Source organism: Theropithecus gelada, chromosome 7a (genome assembly GCF_003255815.1).
Source record: "Theropithecus gelada isolate Dixy chromosome 7a, Tgel_1.0, whole genome shotgun sequence".
NCBI lineage: Eukaryota > Metazoa > Chordata > Mammalia > Primates > Cercopithecidae > Theropithecus > Theropithecus gelada.
This window is the reverse complement of record NC_037674.1, coordinates 17607914-17635682: the sequence shown is the minus strand read 5'-3', so window position 1 is coordinate 17635682 and position 27769 is coordinate 17607914. Positions and strand designations below refer to the sequence as shown.

The window sequence follows — 27769 nt, the reverse complement described above, 5'->3', positions numbered from 1 at the left end:
TCACCTGAGGTCAAGAGTTCGAGACCAGGCTGGCCAACATGGCAAAACCCCATGTCTACCAAAAATACAAAAAAAAAAAAAAAAAAAAAAATTAGCCTGGTGTGGTGTCATGCGCCTGTAATCCCAGCTACTTGCGAGGCTGAGGCAGGAGAATTCTAGAACCCGGGAGGTGGAGGTCACAGTGAGCCAAGATCGCACTGCTGTACTCCAGCCTGGGCAATGGAGCGAGACTCTGCCTCAAAAAAAAAAAAAAAAAAGTAATGTCAGATGCTTAACAGAGTTATCTGGCATATAAATGTTATTTTTACAGGGTCAGAATGTCTGCATTCCAGAGTTAAATGTAAACTTTCTCAAATTCTGGAATATGAGAATTGATCAATTTATTTTGGAATTTGTAAAAGGTGGTTTATAGACATATATGATTAATAGAGCAGGTTATTACACCAGCGTTTTATAGGCTGATGAGTAAGTTCAGGAAAAGTTCTGTAATTATGGCTAATCAGACATGTATTACCCATAACTTTGAAACTGTAAAGTTTTCTCACAAATTGGTCCTGAGTCTCATCGGAGACTAGTAGGTGGGGATAAATCAAGGTATGATTAGGAAGGCATTTATGTTCTTATGTTTTACTAAGATAACCTAGTAAATAGATAATCTGGAGAATTGTTTAGTCGTCTTTGTTTGACGTGGATGTTTTTCATGGAATATAATTTTTGAACTATGTTAGCCTTTTCTTGGTTGTAGGGTATTTTAACCATTTGAGAACTGTGGCTCCAAAGGAAAATGCATAAACATACAAAACCAGCTATTCGTTTTGAGGGGTTTGCAGATCATAGAAGCTTACCCAGAGATCTCTGGGTAAACGTTTCTCCTTTTAAGACCAGGTGGTAATAAATTGCAATTCCAAGGAAGAAGAAACCAGTTATTTTCTGTGTTCATCTTTATCATTATATCTTAGTCTTCTGTTTGTGAAGACTCTAGTCTATGTGGAAAGCAAGAGTCACTACCCCTCAAAGTCAATGACTTGGACACTGTTAATTTGTCTTCTTTGACTTTGAGGGGTAGTGACTCTTGCTTACCACATAGACTAGCCCAAGGTTGAATTTCGGTATAAATGTGAGACCGTGTCAGCAGAAATTCTGATATTCTTGGGAAGCATATTGAACAAAGGGAATTATTCAGGAATTGGCGATTAGAATTCATTTTACTGATACCATCATTAATTTTTGTTTAAGGTGATTTAAATAATTCTTTATTTAAATTCCTTTGTAATGTCTGCATAAAACACAAACTAGTATCCTACTATGGCTTAGTTAAACAAAGATTAAATTTAGTGATTTTAGTTGGGGTTTTCCTCGTTAAAAAAATACCTTAAATGTGATTTTTGTGTACAAGACTTGCGGTATCTTGCCTTTTAGTAATTCATAATCTAGCCTACTTTATGCAGTATTCATAATCCAGCCTACTTTATGCAGTATTCATAATCCAGCCTACTTTATGCAGTATTATTCATAATCTAGCCTATTTTATGTAGTATTCATAATCCAGCCTATTTTATGCAGTGTGCATAATCTAGCCTACTTTATGCAGTATTCATAATCCAGCCTACTTTATGCAGTATCATTCATAATCTAGCCTACTTTATGTAGTATTCATAATCTAGCCTACTTTATGTGGTATTCATAATCTAGCCTACTTTATGCAGTATTATTCATAATCTAGCCTACTTTATGTAGTATTCATAATCTAGCCTACTTTATGCAGTATTATTCATAATCTAGCCTACTTTATGTAGTATTCATAATCTAGCCTACTTTAGGCTTGTTTGGTTTGTTGTGCCTATTGTTTCAATGAATGAAAGAGAAGGACTTTATCATATTTCCGGGCACATTCTGGAGCAAAATTTGCATATTGTATTATTAATTTGTGCTCTTAATTCTTAAGATTTACAGATGTGATGCCCTTTTCCCTCTCTAGGCAATGCATGAACCATTGCAAACTTGGCAAGATGCACCATACATTTTTATTGTACATATTGGCATTTCATCCTCAAAGGAATCATCAAAAGAAAATTCACTGAGTAATCTTTTTACCAGTAAGTTCAGTGTTTGTTTGTTTTTTAATGGTTATGTTATTATCTGGTTATGTCATTCATGAACTTTACATATGCTTTTTTATTAGGTATTACAGATATCAGATTTCTTTTTCCTTCATTTGGTACTCCTGCTTTTAAAATTTTTAGTTAGTAACATGTTTTCAGTATTCTGAACTAGAATTATCAAAACTTGGTCACCAAGCTAGAGATCAGGAAATTTTAAATTAATGTTGGCCAGGTGCGGTGGCTCATGCCTGTAATCCCAGCACTTTGGGAGGCCGAGGCAGGCAGATCACGTGAGGTCGGGAGTTCAAGACCAGCCTGACCAACATGGAGAAACCCCGTCTCTACTAAAAATACAAAATTAGCTGGGTGTGGTGGCACATGCCTGTAATCCCAGCTACTCAGGAGGCTGTGGCAGGAGAATTGCTTGAACCCGGGAGATGGAAGTTGCGGGAGCTGAGATCGCACCATTGCACTCCAGCCTGGGCAACAAGAATGAAACTCCGTCTCAAAAAAAAAAAAAAAGAAAAAATTAACATTGATAGTTTTTAGTGTCTCAAGAATTTAAGTGTTCTCCTTTCCAGGGTTGCTGCCTAGTTTCATAGAGTCATCATCTCTTACCTGGAATTTGCAAGAACTTCCTAACTGGTCTTATTTCCTGTGGTTTCCCCTTTGTTTCATCATTGTATTTTTGCAATTTCCTTTCCTACCCTGCTTTCTTAAGCAGAATATGGAATACAAACAATGATGGCAGCCACCATTACTTCGCTCCTGACTTTACTGGCTGTATTGGTATATTTCATCTTTAAGTACTAAGTTTACTGTAGAACTTTTGAAATATTCTTTATTTGGTTAAGGATGTTCCTTTCTATTCCTAGTTTAATGAGAGTAGTTTGTTAAAAAAAAAGTTAAGAATGAATATTTAGCTTTATCAAATAGTTTAATTGTACTGATTTAAATGATCATATGGGCTTTCTCATTTAATAAGGTAATGTCATACATTAAATTAACTGATATTCTAACATTAAATCATTGTTGAACTTCTGGGATACCACTACTTGGTTTTGACACACACACACACACATATTCTCTCTGTCTCTCTCTTTCTCTTCCTCCCTCCCTCCCTCTTCCTCTCTCCCTGCCCCTCTCCCCCTCACTCATACATGTGTATCCTCCTGTCTCTTTAGGCCTATGACTTAATGGATTATAGTCTCAAGGCACAGTTACTAGTGTTCATTTTCAACCTTCTTTCTTTGAAAATGTTGGAAGAGAAGCTGTATTCCACCCTACTTCAGCTTCTTCATGCATCCAGCCTGGCTCTGGTCCCTCTTCTTTTTCTTTGAAACCTGCTAGCTTCAGTGATCCCATAGGAACTCTACTTCCAACTACCATAGATCCCATAGGGACAGCACTTCCAACTACCATAGCCTGCTTTTGGTCCAAGAGCCCAGCATGATCACGGAGTCAGCCTCATGCACTGTTCTGAGTTTTTGTTTTGATTCTTGGAAATGTCTGTCTTGTTTTTGAGCTTATATCCTTTTTTGTTTTGTTTCTTTTTCTTTCTTTTTTCTTTTTCTTTTTTTTTTTTGAGATAGAGTCTCACTCTGTCACCTAGGCTGGAGTGCAGTGGTGTGATCTCATTTCAATGCAACCTCTGCCTCCTGGGTTCAAGTGATTCTGCTGCCTCAGCCTCCCAAGTAGCTGGGATTACAGGCCTGCACCATCACACCTAGCTAATTTTTATATTTTTAGTAGATTGTATTTTTACAACCTACTAAATTATTTATCTGCTAAATTATTAAATATACTAAATTTTTATTTAGTAGATTGTATTTTTAGTTTCACCATGTTGGCCAGACTGGTCTTGAACTCCTGACTTCGAGTGATCTGCCCGCCTTGGCCTCACAATGTGCTGGGATTACAGGCGTGAGCCACCGTGATACCTGGCCTTGTTTTCTCATTTCAAAAATATCTTACCCTTCTTTTTTTGGAAGGGAGAAGCTACATTATCGCTAATACAGTTTTATCATTTTTCTTGCCTTCATCGAAACCTTTAATGGCTCCCCATTGCCTATAGAATGTCTACGTTTTGCAGCAAGGTTTATAACACTCTTTACAACTTGCCCCAGTTTACCTCTTGCTGCCTTATGCCAAAATACTACTACTATATGGTATTATGTGCAGTCTCAGACTATATTTGTTCTTTAAATATACCACACATTTTCACAGCTGTTTTGTTCATGTTATTTCCTCTACCTAGAAGGCTTTTTACTTTGTTCTGGAAAATATATACTTATCCTTCTAGTCTGGCTGAGAGGGACAGTTCTCTATGTAACTTTTCAACTCCCTCTCCCCTGCAAGGCGGTTACCCATTTAATGGTAGAAAACATCTTACTTACATTTTATCTGCTATGTTTTCCATAGGCCTGTGAAATAATAAGTGCTTAGTAAATGTATATTTTAGCATAGAGCAGGGGATGGCAGATTTTTTTCTTAAAGAGCCAGATATTAAATATTTTCTTTATTATAACTACCCAACTCTGCGATGGTGGTGCAGAGGCAACTGTAGACAATATGTAAGTGAGTGGATGTGGCTGTATTCCAATAAAACTTTACTAACAGAAAAAGCTGATGGCCAGATTTGGCACATGTGCTGTATTTTGCTGACCAAGGCATAGAGTAGGCAAAGAATATGATGCAAATATTTACTGAATATTTTGTTTACTCTTTTATTGAATTAGGAAGGTATAGATTTAATAATCAGTTTTGCTCTGAAATTTTTATAATTGCTTTTATGGAGTGCTTTTTTTTCATGTAAGTATTGGATATGGTTTACTTTAAATAATGGTATATCAGAAGCTAGTAGGGAATTTTTGTTGAATGAACAGTTACTAGTCTGCCTCTAGGGATGATCACTGCTCAAATAAGTCAGATTTTTATTTGTTAATTATACCTAGAATGTATCCAAATTATTTTATCAATACAGTAATAAAATAGTCCATCTTGAAATCGTTTTTTAAATTACAGATAATCTTAGAATTAGTCAATAAGTTTGCTTTACTAAGGCAAATACGTCTTTCAGATTTATGTTATTACTATTCCTTTTTCTGTCTCATTAAACACTTTGTTATTAACAAATTCTTTGAAAAATGTTAACTAGCAGGTTTTGGGGAAGTTCAATTCTATGTTTATTGGATGGAGCTTTGCTTCAAAGCATCTGAACTTTTGAGTTATTTTTACTTTTGAGTGAGAATCTAGGGTACATGATTGTGAAGCTAGATTTCAATCTTATTGTATCAAGGATGGTATTTTTTTTGTGTAAGTTGATTTAAATTTTTAAGTTTTTTTCCATTGCCTTCATTCTGAAAATGATACATGAATGTAGCAAGATCACATAAAATTGGAGTCCATGAAAAAATAGTAAAGCAATAGGAAAATACAGATGAGGAAAGATAGAAAACAAAGAAGATGGCAGTATGTAAAAAGGAAGTCCTGTAAGGCATATTTTACTGATGTGTAGTAAGGAAAAGTATATGTGAAATATGTTTAGAATTTAGAGTATGTATAGAGTTGTTCCAGATGGGCAGCCAGAGAAGGCTGAGTGGAGGAAATATTCATTCTAGTCTTTTTAAAGATGTGAGTATGGAAGCAAAAGAGCCTTCCCACTTCAGACTATGGTGGAGGCATGGAAACCTGTGCAGGACACAGCATGAACTATGAGAACACTTAATGACTTTCCAAGTGCTGTACAAATATAATGTAATATTGACCAGGATTGAAGTGCCTAAAAGTAAATGACCCAATGAAATTCTTACTGATTTCATGAAACAAATGTTAGGCAATATTTTTGTTTAATTTCTGCGTCCTGTAAATTAATTCTGAGGACTGTGTTTTGGCAGTGACTGTTGAAGTGAAGGGTCCCTATGAATACCTCACACTTGAAGACTATCCCTTGATGATTGTAAGTGACTTTATATTATTTAACCTCAGTATTGAATGGTTTCGGGTTCGAAGATTGTCCCATATTTTGTGGCAGTATTCTTTTTAATGAATTGTTCCTATGCAATTCAGAAAATGTTGCTTGTAGTCCTGGATTTATTTCTTATTAGACTGGGACTTTGAGAGAGTCAGTATACCCTTGTGTGCCTCATTTTCTTATCCATATAATGAAGGGGTCAGTGACCTGTGGAAATACCTCAAAGGTCATCTCACATTCTCTCTAGGATCCATAGTGGGGCACTTTTTACTACAACTCTCGTTTCTGATCCCACTTACATTAACTAAATGAGGCTGGGTACCCTGCCTCATGTCTGTAATCCCAACACTTTGGGAGGCTGAGGCAGGCAGATCACTTGAGGTGAGGAGTTCGAGACCAGCCTGGCCAACGTGGTGAAACCCCATCTGTACTAAAAATACAAAAACTAGCTGGGTGTGGTGGCAGGTGTCTGTAGTCTTAGCTACTCGGGAGTTTGAAGCAGGAGAATTGCTTGAACCCAGGAGGCAGAGGCTGCTGTGAGCCAAGATCGTGCCGCTGTACTCCAGCCTGGGCGACAGAGTGAGACTGTCTCAACAACAAAAAATTAGCTAAATGATGAAGCTCCCTTCTCTTCATTTTGTGTGTGTACGTGTGCACATACATGTATGTGTCCATACGTCTGTGTCTCAGAATATCCTTTTCTTTTTTTTGTTTTGTTTTTTGTTTGTTTGAGACGGAGTCTCGCTTTGTTGCCTAGGCTGGAGTAGTGCAATGGCGCGATCTCGGCTCACTGCAACCTCTGCCTCCTGGGTTCACGCCATTCTCCTGCCTCAGCCTCCCAAGTAGCTGGGACTACAGGTGCCCGCCACCACACCCGGCTAATTTTTTGTATTTTTAGTAGAGACGGGGTTTCACCGTGTTAACCAGGATGGTCTCGATCCCCTGACCTCATGATCCCCCTGCCTCAGCCTCCCAAAGTGCTGGGATTACAGGCATGAGCCACCGCGCCCGGCCTCAGAATATCCTTAATATGTTTGTGCTTTCCTTTGTTCATGATTATTCTCTTCTTCCTTTCCCTTTAATCGTTTTCTTATTTTGTTGTGTTTCCTTGCCTCTAGATGTATCCTAATCATGCCATTTTTCTTCTTCAGTGTTGTCTTCATCTACGTAATTTAGATCGTGAGCTGAAATAGCTCCTTCTTTTAAAAAAAAAAAAGAAAGAGAGTCTCACTCTGTCTCCCAGGCTGGAGTGCAGTGGCATGATAATGGATAATGGCTCACTGCAGCCTTAAACTCCAGGCTCAAGCTACCCTCCACCTTAGCCTCTCGAGCAGCTAGGACAACAGGCGTGTGCCACTATGCCTGGCTAATTTTTATTTTATTTTATTATTTTTTATCTTGAAACGTAGTCTCACTCTGTCACCCAGACTGGAGTGGAATGACACGATCTCGGCTCACTGCAACCTCCAGCTCCCGGGTTCAAGCGATTCTCCTGCCTCAGCCTCCTGAGTAGCTGGGGGACTACAGGTGTGAGCCACCATGCCCAGCTAATTTTCATATTTTTAGTAGAGACAGGGTTTCACCATGTTTTGGCCAGGCTGGTATTGAACTCCTAACCTTATGTGATCTGCCCACCTCTGCCTCCCAAAGTGCTGGGATTATAGGTGTGAGCCACCATGCCTGGCCTAATTTTTATTTTTTGTAGGGACAGAGTCTTGCTATGTTGCCCAGACTGGCCTTGAACTCATGACCTCAAGCAATCCTCCTGCCTCAGCTTCCCAAGGCACTATTACAGGTGTGAATTACCACGCCTGACCAGAAAAAGCTCTTTTACTATAGGAGAGCAGGCTGAGTGCTCTCTATATATACCGTACATGTGTGTATGTGTATAATAGCACCTTTTATATGGTATGCATGTGTGATACATATATATATACACACACACGTATATGAGAGCATTCGCTCTCGAGGACAAGTTCCTATGTAGTCTTCTCTGCTCAAGACAAGATAATTTTTCATATTAGTTAGTGTTAAGCTCCAAAGGAATAATTATTTTTTAACTAGAAGGTAGAATATGTGTATTTTTATAACTTGTTAAGACTGTATATTGATTCAGGACAGGCACTGTGGCTTATGCCTGTAATCCTAACACTCTGGGAGGCAGAGATGGGAGGATTGCTTGAGCCCAGAAGTTCAAGACCATCCTGGGCAACATAGCAAAACCCCATCTCTTTAAAAAATATATATATATAGTATATATACAGACTTGACTCTTGGTTCTAATTCTCCTTTTTATGTTTTACCCAATTTGATAACAGTTTTTCATGGTGATGTGCATTGTATATGTCCTGTTTGGTGTTCTGTGGCTGGCATGGTCTGCCTGCTACTGGAGAGATCTCCTGAGAATTCAGTTTTGGATTGGTGCTGTCATATTCCTGGGAATGCTTGAGAAAGCTGTCTTCTATGCAGAATTTCAGAATATCCGATACAAAGGAGAATCTGGTAAGTAACCAAAAAATCTTTGCCGGTTCGAGTGGTTGGAAGCTGAGATGTGTGAAAATATTCCTAAGGTCAGCAGTCACTAAACAGGCTTAACTTTTCAATTACTTAATTATTGCAATAACTTAAGCAGAATCACTATGATTCTGACTTTTGTTTTTAATCTTATGAGTTCAGTGATGTAAGAGTAATTTTACTGAAATATGCTCACAAAAGTCACAACAGTAGTGGCCACTTTGGGAGTAATTATTAACATCATCAAATCTCAATTTCCATTGATTTCTAAGGCACCATTATCCATCTGAGAAAGTAAACGGTGTCAATTTAATTGTAAAATGTCATTGATTGTAAGACACACCTTGATTTAAAAAACCTCAAAATGTGGTGGGAAAGTGCATCTAATTGATAAAATATAGTCATCTCAAGAAAATAGGAGGGTGCTTATGGTTTAGTAAGGTGAACTGGTAATGACAGAAGTTGTTTTATACTGTAGTTTTTTGTGATTGCTTTGGTTTTTTTCTTGTCAGACCATTTAATTTAGTCATAATCATTATTGTGAGATAAACTGATAAGATTTTCCCTGGTCCTTGAAAGGTCTTAAAAATAGTAGATCTGAAAATGAGTTAAACTATACATGCCAACAAGTGTGTACACGAGTGTGTTTTATGCTTTTCTATGTGTAGCTGTATTTCACAGTTTTTAAAAATGGGGGAAGTTGTCTTGATGCTACAAACTCTCCATATAGGGTGAGATATTCTGTTAAAGTTTTAGTGAATTTGGGGGCAGGTGGGGGAGGGAGCTGAGTTGAGCATACTCGGATTGCCATACATACACATGAGTAAGATTGTGAGTGGTATCAGCTTGTATACTGTAAAAGCTGCAGAAGAGGTATTCTATTTTAGCAGGACTAATATCAATGCTTACTCTGAAGAGTGTAGAAATCAGCAGTCTAGTATTGGCATCTTGCCTGTTGCCAAACTTAGGTTATGGTGCCATTTCTCCCCTTCTTTTTCATAGTCCAGGGTGCTTTGATCCTTGCAGAGCTGCTTTCAGCAGTGAAACGCTCACTGGCTCGAACCCTGGTCATCATAGTCAGTCTGGGATATGGCATCGTCAAGTAAGTATTAACTTCCTGTATGGAAGAGCAAATTTAAATGCTGATTAAATTAAAACAGTACTGCATGTTCCCGATGTAGTAGTTCTGAAATAGTTGATAAAAGAAATAATTCTGGCCGGGTGCGGTGGTTCACGCCTGTAATGCCAGCACTTTGGGAGGCCGAATCACGAGGTCAGGAGATCGAGATCATCCTGGCTAACACGATGAAACCCGGTCTCTACTAAAAATACAAAAAATTAGCTGGGCGTGGTGGCAGGCGCCTGTAGTCCCAGCTACTCCGGAGGCTGAGGCAGGAGAATGGCGTGAACCCGGAAGGCGGAGCTTGCAGTGAGCCAGGATCGTGCCACTGCACTCCAGCCTGGGCAACACAGCGAGACTCCGACTCAAAAAAAAAAAAAAAAAGAATTCTGAAACAAGAAAGGTATCTGAAATTTTGTAGCCTTGTAAATGTTGGGAAAATGTTAGTGTTTCATTTCACTTCCTAAGAGGAGCATCTGCAGGAAAACTTAGAACAAATAAGATTGAAACACCAGGCTTTTATAGTAAACTTACAGTGACTTTATACTTCCAAAATATTTTTTGCAAATTAGATTTTTTATGAGAAACTCATTCTTGCTGTAACTGAAAATATTTTTCTATCCAAAAAATTTTATTTGTATTGAGTGTCTTCTCTAGGCATTCTTCGAGGCATTGTTCCAGGCCCTGGGGATATAGCAAGTAAACAGAAGATTTTGAGCTTACATTTGTGGAGGGAGGGGACAAAGACAAAATTTAAGTGAGTAAAGTATTTTAATATGTCAGTGAAAAGTGCAGTGGAGCAGGTAATGCCGGAGCTAGAGCTTGCAGTTGTGTATAGGGTGATCAAGGAGGGCTTCACTTAGTAACATTTAAGCAGAGACTTCAAGGAGGTGAGGATGCTATATGTATACCCAAGGGAAGAGATGCTGAGTAGAGATCAGATTCTATATATATTTTTGAAGGTGGAACCAGTGGAATTTGCTGATGGATCAGATGTGTGATGTGAAAGAGAAGAGGAATTAAGGATGATGCCAACTGTTTTGATCTGATCACATGGCAGGATGGAATTGAAGATTTACTGAGTTCAGGAAGACCTTAGGTGAAATAAGTGTGGAGCAGGGGCAAGATTGGAGTTCAGTTAGGTAACTAGGTAGGGGAAACAAAGGGGAGAGGTTGGGGCAGAGATAAAAGTTTGGGAGTCATGAAGATACAGATGTTATTTAAAGTCACGAGGGCCAGGCATGGTGGCTCATGCCTGTAATCCTAACACTTTGGGAGGCCAAGGCAGGCAGATTGCCTGAGGTCAGGGGTTCAAGACCAGCCTGGACAACACAGTGAAACCCTGTGTCTACTAAAATACAAAAAATTAGCTGGATATGGTGGCATGCACCTATAGTCCCAGCTACTTGGGAGGCTGAGGCAAGAGAATCGCTTGAATCCTGGAGGTGGAGATTGCAGTGAGCCAAGATCACGCCACTACACTCTAGCCTGGGTAACAGAGCGAGACTCTGTCTCCAAAAATAAATAAATAAATAAATAAATAAATAAATAAATAAATAAGGTCATGAGACTGGATTTGGTCACCAAGTAAGTGAGTATATATAGAGAAGAGGTCCAAGGGCTGGGCCCTTGAATATTTAATATTATTTAGAAGTCTGTAAGATGAAGTAGTTAGCAGAAGAAATTGAGGAGTGACCAGTGAGGTGGGTAGAAAACTGAAGAATGTGTTTCAAGGAGGATGTGATTGTGTCAAGCGATCCTGATAGGTCAAGTGAGAATTGGCCATTGAGTTTACCTACATGGAGGGTCGTAGTGACCATCACAGGAATAGTTTTGGTGAAGTGATAGGTACAAAAGCCCAACTGGGGAGAGTTCCAGAGAGAATAGGAGGAGAGGAATTAGAATAATTGTATAGACAATTATTTAAAGGAATTTTGCTTTAAGTGGGATTAAGTGATGCTATAGCTATAGCATCACTTTATAGTGCTTAAGTAGGATTAAGGTTAGTTGTTTTAAGTTTGTTTATTCATTTAGAGGAGTTTTGCTTTAAATGGGATTAGAGATATGGGGAATTTTAATTCTTAAAACTTATTTATTTGACAATTATTTGAGTGCCCCCTATATGCCAGGAAGTATTCTAGGTTTCCAAGATGAATGGGGAGAAAATTCCCTGCTCCTACGGAGTTTTCCCCAATGTATAACAAAAAATATAAGAACAAATATTGGTAAGGCCTATGCAGACATGATTTAAGGCAGCGCATCTTAAACTATACTACACTAAGGAATCACCTAAGGATTTTGTTAACATGTGGATTCTGGTTGTGTAGGATTTTGAATCTCAAGGATGTAAGATTTTTTCTCCTTCAGACAGAAGTTCCTCAGAAGACTTTTCATATATTAGGTTTCAAGCTTGCAAATATACTGTTTAGTGAACTGTAATCGGATATTTGATTACATTAAGGAATTGTTAGAATTTTTAGATTTGATAGTGGTATTTTGGTGGTGTTTTTTAACAGTTTCTTTTGTGGGCCGGGCACAGTGGCTCATGCCTGTAATCCCAGCCCTTGGGGAGGCCAATGCAGGAGAATCACTTCATCTTAGGAGTTCTAGACCAGCCTGAACAACACAGTGAGACCTTGTCTCTACAAAACATTTAAAAAAATAAAAAATTAGCCGGGTGTAGTGGGACTTCCCTGTAGTCCTCAGCTACTCAGGAGGCTGAGGTGGGAGGGTTGCTTGAGCCCAGGAGTTCACGGCTGCAGTGAGCTGTGACTGTGCTGCTGTACTTCAGCGTGGGTGACAGAGTCAGACTCTGTTTCTTTTTTTTTTTTTTTTTTTTTTTTTTTTTGAGACGGAGTCTCGCGCTGTGTCACCCAGCCTGGAGTGCAGTGGCGCGATCTCGGCTCACTGCAAGCTCCGCCTCCCAGGTTCACGCCATTCTCCTGCCTCAGCCTCCAAGTAGCTGGGACTACAGGCGCCCGCCACCACGCCCGGCTAGTTTTTTGTATTTTTAGTAGAGACGGGGTTTCACCATGTTAGCCAGGATGGTCTCGATCTCCTGACCTCGTGATCCACCCGCCTCGGCCTCCCAAAGTGCTGGGATTACAGGCTTGAGCCACCGCGCCCGGCCCAGACTCTGTTTCTTTAGGAGAAAAAAAAGAAAGGCCCTTTTATAGCCATTGAAATACCAAAGAAAAATAAAGTCCTCATTTATTAAAAACATACTGAAATATATCGAAGATATACTGTCTAGGATTTGCATCAAGAGAATATGAAAGGGTGGAAAGTGGATGGGGTATGCATGGGACAGAATTAACCATAGGTTGGTGGTGGTTGGACCTCAGTGAAGGGTTTATAAGGGTGCATTATACTACTTGTGAATATGCTTCAAAACTTTCCAAGGAAACATTTTATAAAACGTGGTAACCAGACACCAGATCTTAAGTTGTAGTGTTCCCTGTCTTGTTTTAAGACCATAAGTTCTTAGTTTTTTTCTCTTAGGTGATTCAAATGTATATTGTTTATTGCTTTAAATTGTTGGTCTATATTAGTTAACACAAGTTCCTGTTACTTAGCTTGTTTTGGGATTTGTCCCATATGTACTCAAATATCTCTTTGCTTCCTCTTTAGGCCACGCCTTGGAGTCACTCTTCATAAGGTTGTAGTAGCAGGAGCCCTCTATCTTTTGTTCTCTGGCATGGAAGGGGTCCTCAGAGTTACTGGGGTTAGTACTGCTTAATCTCATTTTCTGTGGTCAGTTCAATTATATTGTTTACATCTTGACAGTGTGAGTCGGAAATGTCTGTGGTCTTCTTTCTGTTTGCTTTATGTCACTTTTGGGCTCTGATTCTCAAAATATATGTATAGTTCATGTTTTCTTTTTAATCTATTAGAGCTTTGTAAATTTAATGTGTGCCCGGGATGAATGCTTTTCCACCTGTCTCCAAATTGGTAATTGTTTTAGTTCCTCCTCCCAAGCAGTGGACTTGCATTTTTTTTTTCTAATCGATGGAATCTAGACTGAAATTCTTGTATAAATGGCAGACTTTGGAGTCATGCATTTACTAGTTAATCTAATGTAAAGTAACTGTTGTTTCTTAATCAACATTGGAGTTTCAAAAACTTCCTTAAAATGCAGCTGATGAGGCCTGGTGTGTGGCTCACGCCTGTAATCCCAGCACTTTGGGAGGCCAAGGCGGGAGGATCACGAGGTCAGGAGATCAAGACCATCCTGGCTAAGAAGGTGAAACCCTGTCTCTACTAAAAAAAAATACAAAAAATCAGCCGGGCGTGGTGGTGGGCACCTGTAGTCCCAGCTACTTGGGAGGCTGAGGCAGGAGAGTGGCGTGAACCTGGGAGGCGGAGCTTGCAGTGAGCCGAGATCATGCTGCTTGCTGCACTCCAGCCTGGGCGACGGAGCAAGTCTCCATCTCAAAAAAAAAAATGTAGCTAATGAAGTTTCACACCATTTTTGAGAATTGTAAAATTATTCCCTTTGCCAGGGAAGGAAACCAAAGCACTGAGATACAAGTGATAAAGAAATTTATGGCTGGGAGCGGTGGTGGGCGCCTGTAGTCCTGGCTTCTTAGGAGGCCGAGGTGGAAGGATTGATTGAGTTCAGGCTGCAGTGAGCCATGATTGTGCCATTACACTCCAGCAACAGAGTGTTACCTCTTCCTTAAAAAAGAGAAGAAATTTATGTTACCACTGGATTAATACGAAGAAGTAGGGTTCTCTAGGCCATTTTAATTAATTTTCTTTTTTTTTTTTTTTTGAGACGGAGTCTCGCTCTGTCAACCAGGCTGGAGTGCAGTGGCCGGATCTCAGCTCACTGCAAGCTCCGCCTCCCGGGTTCACTCCATTCTCCTGCCTCAGCCTCCTGAGTAGCTGGGACTACAAGTGCCCGCCACGACGCCCGGCTAATTTTTTGTATTTTTAGTAGAGACGGGGTTTCACCGTGTTAGCCAGGATGGTCTTGATCTCCTGACCTCGTGATCCGCCCACCTCGGCCTCCCAAAGTGCTGGGATTACAGGCGTGAGCCACCATACCCGGCAATTTTCTTATTTTTTAAAAAAGATCAGACTCCGCAGCAACCTATTAGATTCAATATTGCAAATACTATAAACTTGGCTTTGCCCACAAGAAAAGTGGGCTCCATGGCCGGGCGCGGTGGCTCAAGCCTGTAATCCCAGCACTTTGGGAGGCCGAGACGGGCGGATCACGAGGTCAGGAGATCGAGACCATCCTGGCTAACACGGTGAAACCCTGTCTCTACTAAAAATACAAGAAAATTAGCCGGGCGAGGTGGTGGGCGCCTGTAGTCCCAGCTACTTGGGAGGCTGAGGCAGGAGAATGGCGTGAACCCGGGGGGGGGCGGAGCTTGCAGTGAGCCAAGATCGCGCCACTGCACTCCAGCCTGGGGCACAGAGCAAGACTCCGTCTCAAAAAAAAAAAAAAAAAGAAAAGTGGGCTCCATATGTTTTGCAATAAATTGCCTCTTAAATAAAACACTTTGTGGATGCAAATTTACTTTTCAAATCACACTGTCCTCTGTGTGTAATTTTCTTAGACTTTTAGCAACTTTAACCCTCTGTTAATTTCATTTTCTTTCTTCTGCTGTTGCTATAGTATTTTTCTTATCCCTTGACTCTGATAGTAAACCTGGCCCTCTCAGCAATTGATGCCTGTGTTATTTTATGGATATCCTTTCAATAATGCCTGTTGATCGGGTAATTAGGGTTATATAAAAAACATACTCTATATAAACTCCTGGAAACATGCAGCGTAGTTTTTCAGACAGATAATTGCCTTACATTTTATTTTGGGGTGAGCTCTTATTTGTAAAATCTTGTATTACAGTTTTGGAAATTAATAATTCTTTGTATATGATGCAGCAATATTTTGTAAATATGAGAAAAGTCTTTTCAGACTTGTAGCCAAAATCACAATGATAGGAAATGATAGGTTAAGGATGGGACTTACAAACATTAGGACTTTTTTGGAGTATGGTCACTTGTTAACATGGATCTTTATATATGAAAAACTCGTAGTTAGCAGTATGTTTCAAGATTGTAACTGACAATTTATGTGAAATGCTAATAGCCGTATATTCTACGTGATGGTTTATAAGAAGGGAAGAATGATTAGGTGTCAAGTGTTCTTTTTATTTTCTTTATGCAAAAACATTCCGGTGATTATGTAAATGCAGAATCATGTGGTGGTTCTTCTCTGTGCCTCTCTAGACATCTGTTTTTCACCACTTCTTTTTCTTTGTCTGCAGGCCCAGACTGATCTTGCTTCCTTGGCCTTTATCCCCTTGGCTTTCCTAGACACTGCCTTGTGCTGGTGGATATCCTTCTCATTGGCTTGTTTGATGACGGTCCATTTTCTCCCCTTGGAGATGGGTTTCCGTTGATCTTTCTGCAAAGAGTTTTTATCAGTTCTGTTGATTACTCCTTAGCGTGGGGAATAGTGCATGCTAAGTCTTAACAACTTGAGGGTTCAGGTAAGCAGTTTTTTTGTTTTTATTTTTTTAATTTTAAAAATCAAATTGGAAATTGGTGACTGTGGACCGAGCTCAAGATAAAAGCTTTTGGCTTTTTTCTTTTAAATGAGCATTTCATCTTGATTTTGCACTTGTTATTTGTATACCTAATCATTTAGTGTTAGAATCACTGGCTGTGCTGGTCCTGCTCTGCCTTTTAGTCTCTAGCAATTCTTAAATGCTTTGAAACTTATAAAATGATTTTGATCCTTAAAATTTGATTTCAGGAACTATGTGACGTGCTTTGACTCTTCTGAAACTCTGTGTAGGTTCAGTAGGTTTTAACCCTCATGGAGTGAGTGTTTTGTTGCCTCATTCAAAAGCTGACTTGGAATTGTTTGAAGATTTCCACCCTTTAGAATAAATAATTGGTTCATTTACAGGCAGAGTCAACCAGCAGATAACAAACAAGCTTCTATTTGAGCAATCTTATTCTCCTGCTCTTTAAAATTAAATTTATTTATTAGGGACTTGGCTTGATGGCTAAAGGATTCAAGTTTTTGGACTTTATCTTATATTGAATTTGTTTTGGTTATTATATATTTGGTCCTATTTGCAGTTTTCATTATTACTGACCTGATAGATTGTGATTGTTGAAAAACTGTGAATGTAAACAAAATTGTTTTGTGAATTTGAGTGGGTTGCCATATAAGAGTTTTCAAAAGTGTCCTCAGTCTAAATAGCCAAAGCTTTTCTAGATTAATATCTTTCCAAGTGTTTTGTGAACCTCTACAAGCATTGAGAGAAGAGGGAGGTGGGAATGGATTGTGCAGTAAGATAACCCAATGACTAGGTAACAGCTAAGGCTCTGTAAGAGCAGAGCAAATGTCAAATCTCTTATTTTTGTATCTGCTTCTCATTCTGAAAATTGAGCCAGGTGCAGTGGCTCATGCCTGTAATCGCAGGACTTTGGGAGGCTGAGGTGGGCAGATTGCTTTAAGCTCAGGAGTTTGAGACCAGCCTGGACAACATGGCAAAGCCCTATCTCTACAAAAAATACAAAAATTAGTCGAGCATGGGGGCTTGCACCTGTAGTCCCAGCTGCTGGGGAGGCTGAAGCAGGAGAATTGCTTGAGCCCTGGAAGCGGAGGTTGCAGTGAGCCAAGATCACACCACTGCACTCCAGCCTGAGTGACAGAGTGAGACCCTGAGACCCTGTCTCAAAAATAAAAGAAAATTGAACCTGAGAGCAGATACCATTTTTAGTACTCACCAATTCCCCTCCTGTTTTTCTCTGGCAACTTACTACTTGAGAATAATGTTCTGAAAATGGAGAGTCATTGCTTTTGGAAGCAAACCATATGAGCTTCTCAACCAGTTGTAAGGTCCTTTTAATTCAGGATAGTGCAGGCAACTGATGGCAAGTTCCTTAAGATGGCATGAGGGGACTGAGTATAGATCTCTGGGATATTATAGGCATGAGTGTAATGATGACCCTCGACTAGATTTGCTGGACAGATGAGAACAGAGCTACCCACCTTAAAGGGAGAGAGAAGATAATGTTAACTCTCTGTCCCTTGCCTATTACTCATGTTCACTTTATCTTCTGCCATTTCCCTTTCTATTTATTTTCTTTTTTTGTTTCTCTAGAAAGCCTCTTCCTGTCTTTCTCTTTTTTATATTTTTTTCTCTTGTGATTTTGTACGTTCTTACTTTATCCTGGTCTGTCTCCTCTTTAATGTCTCATTGAAAATGATGACTTTCGGCCAGATATGGTGGCTCATGCCTGTAATGCCAGCGCTTTGGGAGGCCAAGGCAGGAGGATCAGTTGAGGCCAGGAGTTTAAGACCAGCCTGAGCCACATAGCGAGACCTTATCTCTACAAAAAAAATTAAAAATTAGCCAGGCGTGGTGGCGCATGCCTGTAGTCCCAGCTGCTCGGGAGGCTGAGGTGGGAGGATTGCTTGAGCCTCAGTGGTGGGCGAGGCTACAGTGAGCCGTGATTGTGCCACTGCACTCTAGCCTGGGCTAGACCCTGCCTCACAAAAAAAAAAAAAGGAAAAGAAAAGAAAATGATGACTTTCTTATTAATCTTGAGGTGTTTGTGAGATTAAGTGAGAATAAGAGAGCTATAAGGCCTCTGAGAGATCTATAAGTTTATTAGCATGACCCCAGATCCTCAAAGAAACCTGAAAACTACTTGGCTAGCTTACTGTTTTTTCCTGAATGTTGAATTCCTTGACCTGCAAACACATATTTATTAGCCTGACTCAAACAATGAAGCTATTAAAACTTCGGAGGAACATTGTAAAACTCTCTTTGTATCGGCATTTCACCAACACGCTTATTTTGGCAGTGGCAGGTAAGTCTGGGACTTTCTTCTTGGAGTTCAAATGTGATCTGTTTAGAATGGAGATTCTTAACCTGAAGGCCATGGGTAGGCATAGAAAGTTTTGTATATTTCACTTGGAAAAGGATTCTTAGCTCTTGTCAAATTCTCAGAAGGATCTGTGGTTTTAAAGAAGTTGAGAACTATTTTTTCATACAGTAGCTGGAAATCAACCTCATATTTCAGCTCTTCATTTATCCCTCTTCTATTTGCATTCTTTCTTGAGGCATTCTTTGTCTTGAGGTTAGTTAGCTTAAGTGCCAGAGAGTGCTCCTTTTAGAAGACATTACCACATGTTTGTTTAGTTTTATTAAGTAGTTGTAGAATTTTAGATTAGGGTACATTGCTATTATAGTGCTTTTCCATATGTCAGCAAGCCTATGTAAGAAATTGAGATTAGGTGGACTGTAACCAAACTAGGCTAATTTGCCTACCTCATTACCCTTGTACCAGGAATAGTGAGGTCTGATTTATGATTGGAACTAGCTCTTCTGCTTGTGTTACAGTCGTTTTATCAGCCTTTTTTTTTTTTTCATCTGACCAGCCAAAGAAAAATTAGCATTACTATACTAGGGATAAAAGGAGAAAAAAATGATGTTGATAATGCTGGAAGGAGCTATATTTCCAATACCTTATTTTCCAACCACGATGGTTACTGATGTAGTAGATGGCAAATAAAATTATTACCAAATTATCCTTTAAATACAGAAAGGATTGGCCAGAGTATGTATCATGAGCCTTGCTGATAGCAGGTATACAGTACATTTGTATTGAATACACTTGTTAAAATAACTCATAGAATTGTGATGTATTTGGTAGTTTGGGGTGTGTGGGATTCCACTTAACCAGAAATGGGGGAATGTAACTGGGGATGTAAACCAGCATTCATACTCTGACCTGGTTTTTCATTTACCGTTAGCATCTATTGTGTTTATCATCTGGACAACCATGAAGTTCAGAATAGTGACATGTCAGTCGGTGAGTTATAAGCACATTTATGAATAATGTACTGTCTTATAAACAACTGATGATGTTGATGACAGTAGTAAGGTTCTTCTGAGTTACATACCTTATAAAAAACTAGGTCTCTACTCTGAGGGTTGTAATACTTCCCTCCTCCTAAGTATTCTGTACTATCATGGTGCTTGGTATAGTAGATAGTTTTTTGTTTATCTGACTGTATTCTCCCAGTTTTGGGAGAGAATTTTTTAAGTTATAACTACAGTATGCTACAACCCAGTCTTACTTTAACTAAAAATCTTAAGAAGTCCAGAGTACTAAATATTAAGTACCATATATGTAAATAATACTAACCTGAATAGAAGCCACGTCCTTAAGATCTGAGCTCAAAGACTGTGGCCAATAGGATTTCTTTAGAAGCAGCTAAGGCTCTATTTTGTTAAAAATAAATAAATAAATGAAAACGAAAATTATAAAGTATACCAACCTAATGTAACTTTCCCTTACCCTGTATAAGGTAACTTTCTCTTACCCTGTATAAAACCCTTTCTTAAAGCTTCTCAGAGGGATGATGAAGCTTTGACAAATACTCTGTTCTGTTGATGCATTTTCTTTAACAACAGTAAGCACTACAAGGGCAAAAACTACATTCATTCACTTTGTTTCCCCACCCTTACCACAGTATTAAGCACATAGCAGGCTCTTAGTAAACATAACTTGAATGAACAAATACGTGATTTTTGTTCTGTGCCAAAGGCTTTATGAACAAGGGGTTAAGATAAGGGTTATAAATGTTGTACTTCTCCCCCGTATTGTAGGACTGGCGGGAGCTGTGGGTAGACGATGCCATCTGGCGCTTGCTGTTCTCCATGATCCTCTTTGTCATCATGGTTCTCTGGCGACCGTCTGCAAACAACCAGAGGTTCTTGGACTCTTCTGTTTACTCTGCTAACATGAGATGACCATGTCATCAACTAGGGGTGGTGCATTGGGAGACAGTATCAGGGCTGTGTCATATAGTGGAAGGAACACTGGGCCTGGAATCAGAAGAACTGGGTTCCTATCTCAGCTCTCCTCTTAACTTCACGATTTTTGGCATGTGGCCCCTCCACCTCTCTGGCCTTAGTTCCCTTTCTATATAATGAGGGGGAATTAAACCCAGCAACATGAAGTTCCTTTCAGCTCTGACATTTTGTGATAAATACACAGGCATGCTATGGAGATAAATTGCAAGTTTGGTTTCAGACCATCACAAAGCAGATACTGAGTTACATGCATTTTTTGTTTTTTCCAGGGCATATCAAAGTTATGTTTACACTATTCTGTAGTCTACTATGTATGCAATAGCATTATGTCTAAAAAATGTACACACCTTAATTTAAAAACACTTTATTGTTAAAAAAAAAAAAGAAAGAAAGAAAATGCTGACACAGGGGCTGGGCGTGCTGGCTCACGCCTGTAATTCCAGCACTTTGGGAGGCCGAGGCAGTCGGATCACCTGAGGTCAGGAGTTCGAGATCAGCCTGACAACTGTGGTGGAACCCTGTCTCTACTAAAAATACAAACATTAGCTGGGTGTGGAGGTGGACGCCTGTAATGCCAGCTACTTGGGCACCTGAGGCAGGAGAATCGCTTAAACCTGGGAGGCAGAGGTTGCAGTGAGCCGAGATCATGCCACTGCACAGCATAAGTGACAGAGCGAGAGTCCATCTCAAAAAAAAAAAAAAAATGCTGACACACAAAGTGAGCACATTACTGTTAGAAAATGGCACCAGTGGACTTCCTTGATGCAGGATTGCCACAAAATCTGGGAAGCACAATAAAATGAAACACCATAAAACCGAGTATGCCTGTAAGTATTTGTATAGTAAACAAGGGAGATAGATATATCATCTGTTGTGTCAGCTGGACACGGTGGCTCATGCCTGTAATCGCAGCACTTTGGGAGGCCAAGGTGTCAAATCACATGAATCCAGGAGTTTGAGACCAGCTTGACCAACATGGCAAAACCCCACCTCTAGTAAAACTACAAAAATTAACCGAGCATGGCAGTGCATACCTCTAATCCCAGCTACTCCGGAAGCCGAGGCACAAGAATCGCTTGAACCCGGAAGAGGAGGTTGCAGTGAGGCGAGATGGCGCCACTGCACTCCAGCCTGGGTGACAGAGTGAGACTCTGTCTCAACGAAAAAAAAAGATATAATTGTGTCACTTATACTGAGTCTCTCCTGTCTAGTGTCTAGAAGGAAAGAAAACTTCTGTAACCAGCAGCCCAGCTCACTTTGTAATGATAGAAAGGGTAAAATTAAAACTTACATAACCAGCTTTGAAATTAAAAATCTATGTGTAAATTTGATTTGTCCAACTATAGGCAAATTTCAGACATTTAGGAACTGACTATCTTTATTTTGTGAATATGCCTTTTTTCCCTCTTTTCCCCCCTTATTTGCATTTAGACGGTTAAGAGCTTATATTAAACACCCATACCACCAAAGAAGGAAAGGGTAACATGGTATAAACGACTAATTTTATAACCAGACTTACCAATGAAAGATTGAGATAGAAAATAGGTGAAATCCTTTTACCCGATGAAAATGGCCTTGCTGTCATTTCAAACTATGCACTTTATATGTGTTTATCAAAAAAAAGTCAAAGAATAGAGAAAAGTCATGAAAGAAAATAAAGAAGATCTGAAATCACACTATTGAGAAAGAACTTTTACATTCTGGAGACGCTTCTTTTATATCCGTCTGTTGATCTACTGGTTACTCACTAGCTATATTTGTATTTAAATATTTTCCCTTCCTCAGTCATTAAAAAATTTTTGCATTACCTTTTATTTTTTCTCCCCTTTTCTTTTAAAACATTGCCCCCTTTCTCCGTGACTTCAGTGTTAACTGTATGTTATAATGTGTCTTTTCCCTGTTCACTTATGGAATCTTCCATTACTTTTGTAACAGTACATTGTGGAGATTCCTTCCAGTGTAACAGGTTTAATTGAACTCATTCATTTTCATGGATAGCATAAATATGGTACGTGTAGTACAGTTACATTAACATATTCTCTTATTAATGGGCATTTGGGATATTTCCAGTTTGAGGTGTGTCAGGGTCCTCAAGACCATCCTAATGTTCAGCGATTTACTGGAAGGCCTCATGGGACGCAGCATACAGTTATGCTTACAGTTAAGGTGTATTACGACAAAATGGTGATAGCAGGTCTGTCTGGGGAAATCTGTATTTTCTTTCCTTGTGTTCTGTCTCTCTTCTGAGGAAGTACATCAAGTCAGTTCTTTTCCCCAGCAACAAAAATGTAGTAATACATTGTTTCTGTCCAGGAAAGCCCATTGATGTTCAGCACTCAAGATTTTTATTGGAATGTATTACCTCTTCCCAGCCAAATATGTGACAGTATGCACAGACTACTGCCAACAAGGGAAACTGATTTGAGCTTTCAATGTCCAGAGTTTTTACTGGGGCTCAATCACATACTGTCTCTGTTGCTGACTTTTAGTTTCCAACCCCTCCTGGCAGTCAGGCTGATACCATTTCCTCTGGAGGTCAAAACTGATATGGCATGGCCCAAAGCCCCTATCATAAACCATACTGTAAGACTGTCGGCCAAAGTCCCCAGGCAAATAAAGACAGGACATTTTATGGGTGTAGAGATAACCTCACATTAGTCAATGAAGGTTAATTTCTCACTACACACTGGCACATACTCAAGAAATACTTAATGAGTGGGCTTGGATTTGCTAGATTGAAGGATATGTGTATTTGTAATTTTTAAAGTATTTTCAGATTATGTTCCCGAAAGAAACCTGAAAGAAATTTCATATTTAATAACAATGGTATGAAAGGGTTTTTTTCTTCCCTCTTTTTATGTCCTATCATTTTATTTAATTTTTGCAGATTTGGTGGATAAGAATTAATATTGTTACTTTTTGCATTTAAGGTTGGATCTTTAGCTTATTTTTTATTGACTTATTGATCATTGTCTCTGTCCATTTTCTGCTGCTATAACAAAATACCACAGACTGTTTATAATGAACAGAAATTTGTTGGCTAGCAGTGTCAGCATCTGGTGAGGGCCTTTTTACTGGGTCGTCACATGACAGAAGGTGGAAGGGCAAAAGGGAGAGCCCACTCCAGAAAACCCTTTATATGACAGCATTAATTCATTCATGAGAGTGGAGCCCTCATGACCTAAATGCTTTCCATTAGGCCCAACTCCCAACACTGTCACACTGGGAATTAGGTTTCAACATGAGTTTTGGAGGGGACAGACATTCAGACTGTAACAATCACTTATGTATTGATTCGTAGGAATTTATTTATTTTGAGATGGGGTCTCGCTCTGAAGCCAAGGCTGGAGTGTAGTGGAGCAACCTTGGCTCACTACAGCCTCCACCTCCTGGGCTCAAATGATCCTCCCACCTCAGCCTCCCAAGTAGCTGGGACCACAGGTGTGCACCACCACACTGGGCTAATCTTTCTATTTTTTGTAGAGATGGGGTTTTACCATGTGCCCAGGCTTGTTTCAAACTCCTGAGCTCCAGCGATCCACCCACCTTGGCCTCCCAAAACGCTGGGATTACAGGCGTGAGCCACCATACCAGGCCCAATTTGTAGGAATTTCTAATATATTTTGTATGCCAATATTTTGTTTGTTCTAAGTATTGCGTATATTTTCTGCCAGTTAATTATCTTTTGATTTTTTAATGCTGTTTTCAATCATACAAAGTCTCAGAAATATAGAGTTAGTTTTTCCCTTCAAGGATTGTACATTTTGCATCTTATTTTGGCAAATTCTTATCTAGCCTAAGGTGAGGTCAAAAAATTATTCTCTAATGACTTTTTTAAAATTTCACAATCAGGCTGGGCACGGTGGCTCATGCCTGTAATCCCAGCACTTTGGGAGGCTGAGGCGGCGGGTGGATAACCTGAGGTCAGGAGTTTGAGACCAGCCTGATCAACATGATGAAACCTCATCTCTACTAAAAATGACAAAAATTAGCTGGACGTGGTGGTGGGCACCTGTCATACCAGCTACTTGGGAGGCTGAGACAGCAGAGTCGCTTGAACCCAGAAGGCAGAGGTTGCAGTGAGCTGAAATTGTGCCATTGCACTCTAGCCTGGGCAACACGAGCAAAACTTCGTCTCAAAAAAAAAAAAAAAAAAAAAATCACAATCAAGATGTTCATGCACAAAGAGTTACTTGATTCTAGGCTCTCTACTCTCTTGTGTTCTGGTCCTGCATCAGTAGCACACTGTCTGAATTACCCTAGGCTTCTGATAAATCGTGGTATCTGGAGGGCCTGAACCTCTAATCATATTTATAAGTGTAGGCTTAGCTGCATACTATCTGGCTCTTTTAAAAATAGCTTTTGGGCTGGGCGCAGTGGCTCACGCCTATAATCCCAGCACTTTGGGAGGCCGAAGTGGGAGGATCACCTGAGGTCGGGAGTTCGAGACCAGTCTGACCAACTAGAGAAACCCCGTCTCTACTAAAAATACCAAATTAGTTGGGTGTGATGGCGCATGCCTGTAATCCCACCTATTTGGGAGACTGAGGCGGGAGAGTTGCTTGAACCCGGGAAGGGGAGGTTGCAGTGAACTGAGATCACACCATTGCACTCTAGCCTGGGCAACAAGAGTGAAACTCCTTCTCAAAAAAAAAAAAAAAAAAAGCCTTTGGCCAGGTGTGATGGCTCACACCTGTCATTCCAGCACTTTGGGAGGCCTGGCTGGGAGGATTGCTTGAACCCAGGAGTTTGAGACCAGCCCTGGCAATATAGCAAGATCCCATTTCTACCAAAAAAAAAAAATTGTTTTAGGTTAGCTGGGCATGGTAGTGCGTACCTGTAATCCCAGCTACTAAGGAGGCTGAGTTGGGAGGATTACTGGAACCTAGGATGTTGAGGCTGCAATGAGCCATGGTCATACCATTGCACTCCAGCCTGGGCAATGGAGCGAGACCCTGTCTCAAAAAAATTTTTGAAAAGCCTTTGGTGTTAAATTTTTGCCCTTTATTTTAAAAATGTTTTTATTTTAGATGGGGTCTTGCTATGTTGCCTAGGCTAGACTCAAACTTCTGGGCTCAAGGGATCCTCCTACCTCAGCCTCCTCAGTAGCTGAGACTAATGGTACATGTCACTACACTCAGCTTTTGTTTTTTAATAAAAAAAATTTAGATTGTTTAATTCTAGGAAAACCTATTAAGATTTTGATTGGAACTTAATTGAATTAATGAATTAGGGAGATTATATTTTTTTGATTATTCCTTGACTGTGGCATCTCTCCATTTTTTAGTCCTTCAATTATGTTTTGTAACTTCTGATTTAAATTTTTGTGGGCTCTTACGAATGCAACCTTTAAAAATATATACAGCTTTTCCAAATATGTGGGAATGCTGTTGCCTCCCCCCCGCGCCGCCCCGTCTCTCTCTGTCTCTGTCTCCTTTCTTTCTTTTCTTGACGGAGTCTTGCTCTGTCACCCAGGCTGGAGTGCAGTGGTGCAGTCTTGGCTCACTGCAACTTCTGCTCCTCGGGGTCGAGGGATTCTCCTGCTTCAGCCTCCTGAGTAGCTGGGATTATAGGCACCTGCCACCGTGCCCAGCTAATTTTTGTACTTTTAGTAGAGATGGGGATTCACCATGTAGGCCAGGCTGGTCTCAAACTCCTGACCTCAAGTGATCCATCCTCCTCAGCCTCCCAAAGTGCTGGGATTACAGGCGTGAGCCACCATGTCTGGTTCGCTTTTTTAATGTATATCACACCCAGCAACCCTCCTGTTACATTGTTAGTTCTGATAATTTCCACATTTTCTTTTCAGATAGATTTTTGTCTAAAGTAATCATTATAAGCTGCTTTCTTGCCAAATAATCTTCTGCCTCAATTTTGATTCTTACATTATTAGCTTGGCTAAGCCCTCCTGTATAATATTGAATAGAGTCAATGCCAATGGGCCCTCTTATCTTACTCTGACATTAAATGCTTCTCAAATATCATCAACTATGATATTTACCATGGAATTTGTTACCCATTAACAAGTTATAGATGTTCCCTTCTATTCCTAGTTTATTAAGAATTTGTATCATGAAAGGGAGTTTTAAAAGCAAGGTAGAATGAAAGTGGTAACAATAAAATGGGAAGTATAGAGTGAGGTCAAAGCTAAAGCATTCAGCCGGGTGCAGTGGCTCATGCCTGTAATCCCAGCACTTTGGGAGACTGAGGCAGGCAGATCATGAGGTCAGGAGATCGAGACCATCCTGGCTAACACGGTGAAACCCCGTCTCTACTAAAAATACAAAAAAATTAGCCAGGTGTGGTGGCGGGCGCCTGTAGTCCCATCTCCTCAGGAAGCTGAGGCAGGAGAATGACGTGAACCCAGGAGACGGGACTTGCAGTGAGCCAAGATCATGTCACTGCACTCCAGCCTGGGCAACGGAGCAAGACTCCATCTAAAAAATAATAATAATAAATAAATAAATAAAAGCTAAAACATTCCAGGAATTACGTGTCTGGGAGCTGCTTTGCTGAATCTCTTGGAAGTTGTTAAGGAAAGGCATCTGAGATATACCAGATCAGACCTTCATCTTCTGAGCTTCCCACTTGTAGGCTGAAATTTTAAATTACCTGGAATAGGCCTCCCTTCTCTTAACTCCCAATTTGAAGGCTGTGATTTTAAATTAGATGAGAATTTACCTAATTCTATTTGATACATATCCTTATGAATGAACATTTGTTGACTGCCTACTAAATGACACAGGTATTGTTCTAAGCACCTTATTTGTAATGACTTACTTTTACAAAACACCCCTATTAGTAGTGTTCTATTATCCCCTTATTTACAGATGAGGAAACTGGGTATAGAGAGATTAAGTAACTAGTCTAATGTCACAGGTAGTATTCAGCAGAGCCTGCACTCATAAATATGATACTGTCCTGCTTCTCCCTTGCTATTATAGGCAATTAAGAGCTTTCTGAAAGGGAAGAAGTTTTATTATTAAACTGATTTAATGAGTTACTATAATTGCAGTTTCAATAATTAGTTTTGTAAAATGCAACTGGTATAGCAGTTTTTGAAGTTTTCTAATTTTTTTCCTTGTGTTAGGTTTGCCTTTTCACCATTGTCTGAGGAAGAGGAGGAAGATGAACAAAAGGAACCTATGCTGAAAGAAAGTTTTGGTAGTCATAAAATTCACGTCTCATTAGTACTTTAAAT

The 27769-nt window shown here is 39.8% G+C and overlaps 1 protein-coding gene across 3 annotated transcripts in view; it reads left to right on the top strand.

The window, feature by feature from the left end:
* Positions 1–27769, top strand: part of TMEM87A (transmembrane protein 87A) — a 63179-nt gene that overhangs the window by 26142 nt on the left and 9268 nt on the right. For 2 of the 3 annotated variants that reach the window (XM_025389702.1, XM_025389701.1), the window contains 10 exons: positions 1979–2096; positions 5999–6060; positions 8394–8577; positions 9592–9691; positions 13340–13433; positions 15991–16059; positions 18448–18556; positions 19503–19561; positions 20362–20465; positions 27659–27732. In XM_025389702.1, the coding sequence (XP_025245487.1) occupies positions 1979–2096; positions 5999–6060; positions 8394–8577; positions 9592–9691; positions 13340–13433; positions 15991–16059; positions 18448–18556; positions 19503–19561; positions 20362–20465; positions 27659–27732 (973 nt within the window). Of the gene's footprint in view, positions 1–1978; positions 2097–5998; positions 6061–8393; positions 8578–9591; positions 9692–13339; positions 13434–15338; positions 15411–15990; positions 16060–18447; positions 18557–19502; positions 19562–20361; positions 20466–27658; positions 27733–27769 lie in introns of all 3 variants that reach the window. The other variant, XM_025389700.1, reaches the window with a different exon arrangement.